We start from the raw sequence: 12,014 nt of genomic DNA, 5'->3' as shown, positions 1-12,014 counted from the left end.
GGCAGGAGGACCAGGACTTCAATCATCCTTAGATACAAAGAAGTTCAGGGCTGGGGGGTTGGAGAGATGGCTCAGAGGTTAAGAACACTGACTGTTCTTCTAGAGGTCCTGAGTTCAATTCCCAGCAACCACACAGCTCACAACCATCTTATAGTAAGATCTGGTGCCCTCTTCTGGCCTATAGACAAACATGAAGGCAGAACACTATACGCATAATAAATAAGGTAACTCTTAAAAAAATAAACTTCAGAGCCATCCTGGGCTATATGAGATTCCATCTCAAAAAAAGAAATAACGGGAATACATCTGATAGCAATCCTTTTTGGCACGTGGATGTCAGAGAACAATGTCAATTGTCTTTCCCTCTCCATTTTATCTTTTTTTTTTTCCTTTTTGAGACAGAATTTCACTATGTAGCCCTTACTGTCCTGTAACTTGCTCTATAGATTAGGCTGGCCTCAAACTCAGAGATCTGCTGGCCTCTGGCTCTTGAGTGCTGGGATTAAAAGTGTGTGTTATCACCACCTGGCTCCATTTTATCTTTTGAGACAGGGTCTCTCACAGAACCTGAAGCTCAGCGACTTGGCTAGATCGTCTTGATAGCGAGTCCTTGGGGTCTACCTGCTTCTGCCTCCCTAATCCTGGGAACACAGGTGTAAGCTGCCATGTTAGGGATTAAACACGGGGCCTCACTCAAAAGCAATTTATCTACTTGACTGAATCATCTCTCCAGCCCTTAGGTTCTGTAGTTTGAAGCACTCTGACAAGGGTGCTGGATCCCCTGGAACTGGAATTACAAATGGTTGTTAGCTGTGAATGGGTGCTGATAACCCAACCTGAACCCTCTGCAAGAGCCGCCAGTGGTCTTAACTACTGAGCCATAACTCCAACCCCAAACTTTCTTATAAAATTAAACAAGTGAGAACCCCAAATGAATACAAAGCTCAAGGCTTTCATCTGAGGTGTGTTCCTAAGGCCTGAACTGTGTTGTCTTTTTCGAGATAAAAACTGTTTTCCATATTTTTCTGAGGGATGAAGAACACCTGACCTACGCAGCTCTGTTAAGGCTAGGATGGCACACCTGTCTGAAGGGAGTGTTACTTGTTGCAGACGGATACTTGACATTCTGCAGCTTCTTCAAGGCAGCCCGACACTGCTCTGGTGTGTCCACACTGAAGGTGCTGCGCCACACACCAGTCACTCTCTGCACCAGGTTTCCTTCAGAGCCTGTAGCCCACTGGTGATAAATGGAGGAGGGGCTTCTGACCTCTGGAGGCTGCTTTTCTTCCAAGTGCCGGCAAAGAAGCTCAAGGAGGCAGAAGACCAGTCTCTGGCCCTGGGATTAAGCAACAAAGAGGTATGACACATGAAAACATAGATGACGTCACACCTGTGTGAGCCACAGCACCCAGGCTTCTTAGCCTGTGCTTCACTGGAGCCACGTGACAGGGGACATGCAAGGGCTCTGCACGTCCTTTGTAGTCCAGGAAACTTTGTAACAGAGGATCCTATCTGGGAGCCACACCTAGGTCCACCCTTTAGCCCTAAGTATCAGGCCCTCTCTCGCCGACAGTGCAGTGATGTTGGAATAGGTGAGCTTGGTAGACTCAGGAGCTGGGCAGGCACAGGCCATGTCTAAGTAGGTCTGACAGGGAATCCACTAACAACAAAAATACTGAGAAAAGCTCTGGAAAATTATTATTTGTTAGATTTCTCATTGCCACAAGATGCCTGGTGCACCCTGAGAAGTCCTCAATTAAGCCTAGAGGGCAGCTGTGCACCAGTCAGAATGACCCTTACCAGAGTGTGGACCAAAACGCCACAGAGCTATTTTGATTTTTGCTTTGCTGAGGATGCTGCTTCAGGTAGAGAATGAAATGCTACAGAACTACTGGGACAGCCTTTTCTGAGCTGTAGGTAAGTGGCTCTGCCTAGACTTGGTCATGCTATAATGAATACACCTTGTGGCTCTATCTTCCAGTTCTGAGAAAGCTAACCACCTATGTATCTTCCCTGGGCTCTAAACACTCAGCTGAGCAGTTTTTAGGCCTTATTCCTGTGATAGAGAAAATGGACAGTCCATGTCAGAACTGGCAAGGTGGCTCACACATGGAATGCCAACTCCAGGGAGACTGAGATAGTATAATTTTGAGTTTGAGGCCATGCTGGGCTGTATTTATGGTAAACCTGGACTACAGGCTAGACCTCAGTTCTCATGTGTCAGAAAAAAACAGTGGTGGCAGTGGGGTCTGAATACGGCCAAAGCATGTAATATGCGAACATGAACATGTCAGTGAAATCTGCTGTATGCACAACTCCTAGGGTCTGTTATTCATTAACACTGCTGCTATTACTTGAAGTGCTGAGAACAGAACCTGGGAACCTGCCCGGGAAATGAGCTACCACTGGGCTACATTCAGTCCCTGAATCATTTCTAGCCACACAGGAGCAAAGCTTTCCAGAAACCAGACATGCCTGTTACCCACCATGATCTTCCTGTCAGAGATCAACCACTCCTCACCGGAGGGAGGCAGTGCTAATGTAGGAACCCTGGGCACTGCCCAGGTGCTGGCTATACTGGCAGCTGTTCAGATGGTTTGCACTTGTAAGCAGAAGAGATCACTGTGAACAGCAGTGCATCTCTGACCCCAAACACAGTAATCAGCAAGCTGTAGTATCTCAGTGAGACAGGAGAACCACCACGGCCTCTGGATACTTCTAGAGTCACTTCTTGAACTGGAAGTTTGTCTACTGGGGGTGTTTGACCAGAGAGGGACCCAGGGCCCCTCCCATCCTCAGGCTCCAGAGACTGACCTGCAAGCTTTCATGTAGCCCCAAGGCTTCCTGTGCGCCCACCCAGTTCTTCACCAGAAGCAGCTCTTGGGCACATCTGAGAGCCAGGGAAGCAGCCAGTTCACTTTCTCCTGCTATAGAAGCCAGCTCTGCAGCTGTTCTGAGTGAGGCTGCGTCTCCCTTTCTTGCCAGAACTTTGGCTGCATCATAGGCGGAAGTGGCTCCTAAGTAGCTGTGGCAAGAATGAAACGCAGTCACCAGCCATGCCGCCCTTTTACCCCTCTTTTGTCCATCCTGGTGGCCCTGCTCTGGCTGTCTCTTTGGAGGCCAAGGTCAGGATGGCCATGTGTTGTTGGTTTGTACACTGTGCTGACTGACCCAGAGGACTCACCCCCAAATTCTGCTTATCTCATCAATGCAAACAGGTGTAAACTTCCAAGTCTGTAACTGAGATTGACTGCCTGTGCCAATTCGGGTAACCGTGGAACAAGCAGCTAGGTTGAATTTTCCCTTCTTTTTACATTTCCGGTCACTGTGCCCACCTCTACACTGAGTTCGTCCATTCTGTTGTGCTCCAGGCAGGTACTAAATTAGCCTCGGCCTCTCTGCTTACCACTTGGCTGCGATTGCGTAGTGGCCATCTCTCTCCAGGATAGACCCCCAGCTGAGGTACAGGTCCTTCAGGACGGGGTCTTCAGGGCGTAGTCGAGCCTTGGCAACTGCGATAGCTTCTCTAAAGGCAAAAGCACATAGTCAGTCAGTCAGCAAGGGTTCCTCCACATGAGGCTACCAATGAAAAACGGTGAGTGCCCTGGAGAGGCAGTCAAATGATTAATTTCACTAGTTCCTCCCATCAGCATTTTAGACCTTCACCATCACAAAATGGCAAGAACACTTTCTTCCTGACATTATTCCAAACCATGCCAGTCATCTCTGGGGAAATTTGTAAGAGTACACTACAAACTGACTAGCTGCCTTTTACTTCTAGCATTTGAGTATGTGTGTATGTGTGTGTGTGTGTGTGTGTGTATGTGTGTGTGTGTGTGTAAATGTGTGTGGTGCATGTGAGTGCCTGCGCCCATGCCCACATACACACGTCTCCTATCACTTTCCCCTTCCTTTTAGACTGCTTGTGGCTGTGCATGCACAAGGCATGAGTGTGGAGGTCAGGAAACCTGCAGGAGTTGGTTCTGTAAGACCTTCTACTGCATGGGTTCTGGGACTCAAACCTGGGTCCACGGGCTGGGCAGCAAGAGGCTTTAACTGCTGAGCTATCCCATTTCTTTTAGATAGTTTAGGCTGGCCAATGAGCTCCTGGGAACCCTCCTAGTCCCATCTGCTGACACTGGAGTCACAGGCATAGGCAGCCATGCTCAGCTTTTCTCTGGGTGCTGGGATGTAAACACGGGTCTCCTGTTGCAGAGCAAACACTCGTACCCACTGCCCACTGAGTCATTTCTCTATCCCTAGCTAGCTGCTTTCTTCAAGAAAACTCTCATTTCTTAAAAAGCACTGGCAGGCTCAATGGTGCTCATCTTTGGTGCAAGCACACAGAAGGAAGAAGCAGCCAGATCTCTGTGAATTTAAGGCTAGCCTGGCCTACATAGGGAGTTCCAGAATAACTGGAGCTAAAGTGAGACCCTGTCTCAAAAAACAAAACTAACAGATAAGTTATTTAGCTTTGAGTATTTTATAGCTATTTTCTCAAAGGTGAACCAAGTAAAGCACGTCATTTTATGTTTCCAATGATAAAGTTTATACTTTCTTGGAAAAAAGTGGACCTGGCACCGGGGACTCAGAGCATCCCACAGTTGAAAACTTTTCCAGTGACAGTGACCCAAGACTAAAGAGTGTCCTTTAGGGCACTTGTGGGGCTCCTACCAAATCATCTCGGTATGTGGTGGGTCTGAGTCACCTGGGAAACATTTTCCAACTGCAATTCAGCTTGAGCTGCAGCCACTGTAAAGCTGTAGCAGGGACAGAAATGATCTAAAGAACAATGCAAAACAGGGGTGGGAGAGGCAGGCAGACCTCTGTGAGTTTGAGGCCAGTCTGGTCTGAGAAACGAGTTCCAGAATAGCCAGAGCTGCACAGGGAAGAGAAGGAAGGAAGGAAGGAAGAAAAGAAAGAAAGAGAGAGAAAGAGATAAGAAAAACTTGGGGATTTACTTCCAGGCATAGTCCTTTAAACCAAAGGGCCGTAACACCAAAGGAGGAGGAAGCTGTTGACACACAGAGGTGGCCAGAGCTCTGCTTGTGGATCCTGTTGGGTCTCTGGTCAAGCTGGGAACTCTGAGAGGCCAAACAAAGAACAAGTAGAGCGACTGGAGCTGAATGATGCTCAGAGCTTGCTGTGACTTGCTCACTAAGCAAAGCCTGCAACGGAGGTATCAGAAGGTAGGAGGCCCATACAGCTCATAGTATAGACTTTTCTAAACCTGCCCTCTGAAATAGGGGAAGGCCTGCAAGCACTCCAGAAACAGACAACATGGCCACAGATTTGAGGCTAGCACCATGAGATTTTATTCCCTGTTTCCAAAAAGATCAAGGTGAGTCACAATGAAACTTAGCATTCTCTAAAGGAGGACAAAAGCCACACAAGACAAACAAAAGGATTTCACATTACTGAAAATCAGTGATAATGAAAGGCTTGAATAGAGGAAACTCCACTGTTCTCCTGCAGTACAGATGAAAATACAGCTGGTATGGAGTGCACACCTGTAATTTAAGCACCTGGAAAACTAAGGCAGGAGTTTTAAGGCCAGCCTGGGTTACATAAAAGTATCGAAGTCAAAAACAGTAGAAAGAAAATTTGCAGTATAGGATCCTTTTAGGTTCCTGTTCCTCAAGATGCTAGAATTACAGGTGTACATCACCACATCCCATGCTCCGGCCCTCATTCCTCCTGGTGCTGAATTGGGGGTGTGGACCACCACACCTGGAAGCAATCTAAAACTCTAAACTTGGAAAAAGATCTCTTAAGATGAAGGTGAAACTGTAGGCTTTCATACACAAAAGTAGTTTTGGGAATTATCACTAGTAGACCATACTATTCAAAAAAGGGGGAGGACAGGGGAATCAATGGCTGAAGAGATGGTTCAGTGATTAAGAGCACTGGCTGTTTTTCCAGAGGATCTGGGTTCAATTCCCAGCATCAACACATCTGTAACATAAACTCCAGGAGACACAATGCCCTCTTCTGGCCTCTTCAAACACAAGGCACACACCTGGTGCACAGACAAGAATGTGAACAAGCTGGATGGTGATGGCACACGCCTTTAATCCCAGCACTCGGGAGGCAGAGGTAGGCAGATCTCTGTGAGTTTGAGGCCAGCCTGGTCTTCAGAGCTAGTTTCAGGAGAGGTAGGGCTGTTGTACAGAGAAACCCTGTCTCGAAAAAACCGAAAAACTAAACAAACTGAAGAAGCCAAGAGGCACATGGCTTATGTTTCAGCTATTACCTCCTGGTTCTGCCCCTGACTTCCCTCAGCAGTTGAGACTACAGTTGTAAGCTGAAGTAAACCCTTTCTCCCCCAAGTTGCTTTTGGCAATGGTGTTTATCATAGCAATAGAAACCCTAAGACTAGAACATTAGATTTTTCTTAAAAGGGGGAGGGGGCAGTGGTAAGAAATTTCTTATCAGTTAGGAACACTCACTGCTCTCCTGTAGAAGACCCAACTTTGGGTCCCAGCATGCTGGGTGGCTCAGAAGGTCCTGTAAGTTCAGTTCAGGGGGATCCACTGTCCCTGGCCCCGGAGATCATGTGCACACACCCACACACACACATAAAGAAAATCCTTAGAGGAGCTCCCTGTATGCGTCATCAAGTCCCCACTGCTTCACCAACAAGTTTAGATCACAGTACTTGCCAGATGCTGGCTGAGGCCCAAACTGCACAGACCTGTAGAAATGATTTGACTTGAGAAGTTCCACAGCTTCATACACTTTGTGGATGGACAGCAGGTAAGAGGCAGCCTTGACATACTGATCTTGGAAACACAGCTGCTTGGCAAAGGCTTCCACGGCCCACAGCCACACACTATAGCCAGCTTAAAGGTGGGAAAAAAGGAGGAGGTACATCAAAGGAGGTATACTTGAGTTAAAAACACCATTTCATCACTCCAGTAGGCAGAACAATCAGGCACTACTTCATATGCTATGCAGTCCTTTTGCTTCAACTCCCTCCCCACACCCATATTCTGAAACAGGAATTATTCTTTGACTTGCTCTATCAACATGAAAGACAGAGTTCAGGGGACACTTCTGGGTGGGAGCAGACAGTGACAGCAAGGCCATGCATGCCTTTTGCTGAGGGTACTGTCTAAAGAGAGCTTCTGGCTGGTCTGCTGAGACCCAGCACACATTCTGATTTATGTGCCCACTTACAAGTTCACCACAGCATCAATGGCTCCACCTCACAGCCATAGAGATGTGTCAATCATGATGCCCCATTCGAAGGTACTCATTTCTAAGACAGATTTTTTTTTTTTTTTTTAAATTCACCATCCTTCTCCACCTCTTTCTGGGCAAGGCTGGTGCCATCAAAGTTCCTCTGTGTACTTCATCTTTGCACTTTTGGTGATAAACGGTTGCTTTTTCACTGTCACTTCTCAGCAGTTGTTCTTTTGAGACAGGGTCTCATTGTGTAGCCCTGGCTGACCTGGAATTCAGAGACCCTCCTGCCTCTGGCCCCTGAAGCTGTTTCGACTACATCTCTAATTAAGATGATCATGTTTGTGGGAGAGGAATTGTGGTCTTTTAAGGGCATTTAGGGGGACTTTCTCTTGCTTCCTTAAGCTGGGTCATAATTCTTCATTTCCTAATTTCAAGCCATAGCATGGATCAGCGCTTCCAGGCTCATGTTAGCTGCCTCCATTAAGAGCTCACTCATGTTAAGGATGTACAAGGCTGTCTCAGTCTTTGGGTATTTGTAAGGGTTTCTATTCTATCTGTGTACATGACTTGACAGGGTTCTTACTTATGGACATGTAGGTCTTTAAGATTTTTTGCTAAGTCTCTGAGTGTGAGTATAGTTTAGTTTCTGTCATTAGAACTGCTGGTCCAAAGGTTTTAAACATTTTAAATTTATCACATATGGTTCAATTGTCCTTCAAGATGTGGTTTGTCCACCACTGATTTATGTGCTAGAGGCATCACCAGAGCTGGGGACTGGTGGACACTAATTAAAACATAGGGCAGCATTCCTGGGAAGACTGCTGATCTGTGGAGCTGACTAATCCCCATGAGTTATTAGAAACAGAGCAAGGCTTGGCTCAATCTGCCTCACCCACAAAGCCAGCCTGCCCTGTCTCTGTCTTATCTATATTCTGACATCTGTGGTACCCCTGCCACCACTGAGCAATGCTGGCTCTGGTTCCCAAGCCTCCAGAACTGTGAGCAAAATGAATCTCCTACTTTATAGAGCACAGGGCTACCGTTCCTGTCTTGACAAAACACAGTGGGTGATGTGTCCCCAGCCTTTGCCACTGCTGCAGAATTAGCTTCTGTAAAACCATCTATTTCTAAGTGCTTGAAGCTTAAGGCAAGCACTGCCAAGTCATTTTTTTTTCTTTTTGACCCTGAATTGGTGATTCCTCTGCCCCAGCCTCCCAGGTGCTGGCCGTGCACCGCCACACCAGTGTTAAGGCATCTTTAATGGCACATTCTAGAAAGTAACACGCTTTCCCAAGAAGCACATACCTACTGGTGCCACAGCCACGAGGCTGTCTGTAAGCTCTCCTCTCTCTGCTGCTGCTTGGAGAACACCTTTCAGATCGCCTTTCCAGAGCATGAGCTGGTGAAAAAGCTCAGGGTGGCCGCTCTCCAGGTGGCCTTTTCCTGTGTAGAGGAGACAGAGTTTGAAAGCTGTTTTATAAAACAAAAGTCACAGTGGAAAAGTCAATTGCTGATCAGCAAATCACCTACTAAAATGACTTTGAGGGTTTTTTTTTTAAATTTAAAAAATTTATTTTATGTTCATTGGTGTTTTGCCTGCATGTATGTCTGTGTGAGGGTGTCAGAAGCTCTGGAATTGGAATTATAGAAAGATGTGAGCTGCCATGTGAGTGTTGGGAATTGAACCCAGGTCCTCCGAAGAGCAGTCAGTGTTTTTAATCGCTGAGCCATTTCTCCAGGACCAATTTTAAATTAATTTTCCCTTCCCCTTTGCTCTGGAGACAGGGTTTCTGTTTCTGCACTAAGTTCCAGCTCATCCTCGTCTGCTTCCCATTTTGTAGGGCATTAGGATGAGTACAGGCTATGCATGCTCTGATTGGACTCAGTCAGGACTGCACTTTTACCTGCTGAGCCATCCCTCTGCTCCCTAGCTTTTTATTTTATTTTATTTATTTATTTTTTTTAAAGACAAAGTCTCCTCATAGCTCAGGTTGCCCTAGAACTCATGAGATGGACATACAGGATGGCCTCAATCTTGTGATGCTGCTGCTTTAGCCTCCAGAGTGCTAGGATTATAGATCTGAGCCATGGACCAAGCCCAACATATATGTATGGGGCTGGAGCCTGCCAGGCCACTGTCACCAGTGGTCCTCAAGAGCATTGCACCAGTTAGAGGCTACCGTTTGGAGTCTGATGACCACATAAAGGACATACGGGAGTAGCCAAGATGGCAATGCACAGGCTGGCAGCCACATAGAGGCATGTGTCAAAATTAGGGAGAGTGAGTGAGAGAGAGGACTACATAGACTGAGCAGGCCTCACCTTCTGTTTCCATCATCCTGTACAGAGTAGCCCTGTCTGTGAAGAGGCCCAAGTGGAATCGCTCTTCAAGGTCAGCAGACACATCTTCATTTAGCTCTGCTAATTTAAGATGGAAAAAGTCACAGCTACAGCTTTCTGTCCAGTAATCTCTGGACACATGCCCCAACACCTACTTCAGAGATAAAAAAAATCCACATTTCAGGTCCTCATTCACTCTACCCTGTACCTCCTGCTAGTGACAGAAACAGTTTGGAGCTTTTAAAAGTCAGCTTGGGAAGAATCCAATGAGTCAATACCATTTTGTAATTTGTGCTGACAAAAGCTTGAGGGAAAAATACTATAAGAGGATTCCAAATTCAACATTTAAATTTCTGTTAAAAGATTAACCAGAGTGTATTAAGAATCCTCTAGGAATCGAGCACACAGGTGTGCACCTTTATCTCAACACTCAGGAGGCAGTCTGGTCTACAAAGAGAGTTCCAGAACAGTCAGGACTGTTACACAGAAAAACCCTGTCTCTGTAGCTTTGGAGCCTGTCCTGGAACTAGCTCTTGTAGACCAGGCTGGCCTCGAACTCACAGAGATCTGCCTGCCTCTGCCTACCGAGTGCTGGGATTAAAGGCGTGTGCCACCACTGTCCAGCTGAGAAACCCTATCTTGAAAAACTAACCAACCAATCAACCAACCAAAACTACAACAGTCAAATTATGTTTATGTATGGCTTAATGATAGAGGACTTGCCTAGCATGTGCAAGGCCCTGGGTTCCATTCAGAGTACCCACCCCACCTGAGAATGTAAAAAATCCTTAATTTCCAGTAAGTTTAGCTACTGTTAGCCAAGGAGACTCTAGATCACCTCAAAATTCCCAAAACAAGTCATACCTATAACAAGCACGAGAGAAAACAGTGGTGGAGTGAGCAGGGGAACTCACTCTCTTTAAGATTTTTTAAAAACTGTTATTTTTTCAACACATCAAATTCATAATAAAAACACCAAAATATTGGGCTGTGACAAGCAAACAAAACCAATAATCATTTAAAAAATAAAATACCAGGGAGTGGGGGGAGTGGGAGGGTGTTGGGAGGAGGGGCGGAAATGGAAACTTTTATAATTTAATAAACTTTGAAAAAAAATAATAAAATAAAATAAAACACCATCAAATACGTTAAAGTACGGAGCATCTCTAGTGAGGATTTTTTTTTTTAAACCTAAAGACACTGATAGACTGAAAAACAGATGTGTAGGTGCCTTGCCAAATGTGGCTCAAAGATGGCCGGCTGGGTAACAGCGACAGATGGGATACTGGGAGCAGTGGCGGCAAGATAGGGGCATGGCAGTAGGGCAGGGAGGTCAAAGATAGGGAAGCTGGGAAAAAAGTCCAGGCAGTAGTAATCTTAGACACCTGCTCATTTACTTAACACACAGCACCATCATCAACTGTGAGAGCACAGGTGCAAGGAGCAGTGCTTGGTACCTTTGGCATGTGTTGCAGTTGCTAGTACCAAACAGTCTCGATGGAGTTCCTCTTTGGACCTGTGGTCTAAGCTTGTGCTCAGGGGGAGCATGGAGCGAGCCTTCCTTTTCTTGAGTAAGGCTTCTGAAATGAAACAACAGCAATAATTTTAGAAAAACAGCACAGACAGAGTTGAAGGAACGCAAATGCGGGCAGTGTGGGTGTGGCCTATAGGAGGGTGGCACGGAATAAGCCACTCCCTGACAGCAGCTTTTATACCTTGCTGGCTGGTGCATAGTCAAAAAACATGCAAAATGCTCTTGTTAACATTCACAAGTGGTACCAACAACTGTAAGACATTTCAAGTGCTAAGCAATGTGATTAAAAAAAAAACAACAGCATAATCTCCAACAGCATAATCCGAACATCCCATGCTTACACAAAAGGCTTTCTCGTGGGCACAGAGGTCTTAGAAATGCCTGGTAAAATGTACTCATGGAAGATACTGACCTGGCTTCTCTTTGGGTGGCTCCTTTTTCAGTGAGGTGGCTTTGCTATTAACTGTGACTTTTGACTTTTCAACACCTAAGGAAACAGCAATGCAGGAAACAGCTTCACCAGAAACTACAAGGGAAAAAGAACAGAAAAGGTTTGAGACAAGAACGTTATAGAAAGGCAGCAGGCAAGGGAACTTACGCCTTGTAACCTCAGCATTCTGGATACTAATGCAGGATCACTATAGGTTGAGGCAAGCCTAGGCTACACTGTGAGTCCCAGGACAATCAACTGTGGTTACAGAGTGAGACCCTGTTTCAAAACACACTGTCGAGTCTAGTTGTTGCTGTAAGAGCATTAACAGGTGAGTTAGGCTGTGGTGGTGTGTGCCTTTAATTCCAGCCCTCAGGAGGCAAAGGAAGGTGGGTCTCTGTGAGTTCAAGGCCACCCTGGTCCTCAAGAGCTAGCCTCAAGACAGCTAGGGCTATTATACACTTCCTGTCTTGAAGGAAAAACAAAACAAAACAAAAAAGCCAAACAAAAACCAAAAACCAA

At 46.1% G+C, this 12,014-nt stretch overlaps 1 protein-coding gene across 7 annotated transcripts in view; it reads right to left on the bottom strand.

Moving 5' to 3' along the window:
• Gemin5 (gem nuclear organelle associated protein 5) overlaps positions 1–12,014 on the bottom strand; it is a 44,018-nt gene that overhangs the window by 5,975 nt on the left and 26,029 nt on the right. For 4 of the 7 annotated variants that reach the window (XM_048437759.3, XM_048437762.3, XM_048437764.3 and 1 more), the window contains exons 17-24: positions 11,475–11,588; positions 10,986–11,108; positions 9,511–9,609; positions 8,494–8,631; positions 6,695–6,842; positions 3,407–3,526; positions 2,815–3,025; positions 1,082–1,336 (exon numbers count right to left, since the gene is read on the bottom strand). In XM_048437759.3, the coding sequence (XP_048293716.1) occupies positions 1,082–1,336; positions 2,815–3,025; positions 3,407–3,526; positions 6,695–6,842; positions 8,494–8,631; positions 9,511–9,609; positions 10,986–11,108; positions 11,475–11,588 (1,208 nt within the window). The remainder of the gene's footprint in view (positions 1–1,081; positions 1,337–2,814; positions 3,026–3,406; positions 3,527–6,694; positions 6,843–8,493; positions 8,632–9,510; positions 9,610–10,985; positions 11,109–11,474; positions 11,589–12,014) is intronic. The other 3 variants (XM_048437761.3, XM_048437763.3, XM_048437765.3) reach the window with 1 other exon arrangement.

This window comes from Myodes glareolus, chromosome 9, assembly GCF_982192425.1.
Source record: "Myodes glareolus chromosome 9, mMyoGla1.1, whole genome shotgun sequence".
In the NCBI taxonomy this organism is placed as follows: domain Eukaryota; kingdom Metazoa; phylum Chordata; class Mammalia; order Rodentia; family Cricetidae; genus Myodes; species Myodes glareolus.
Note: the sequence above shows the minus strand (reverse complement) of the source record. Positions and strands in the feature narration are given on the sequence as shown.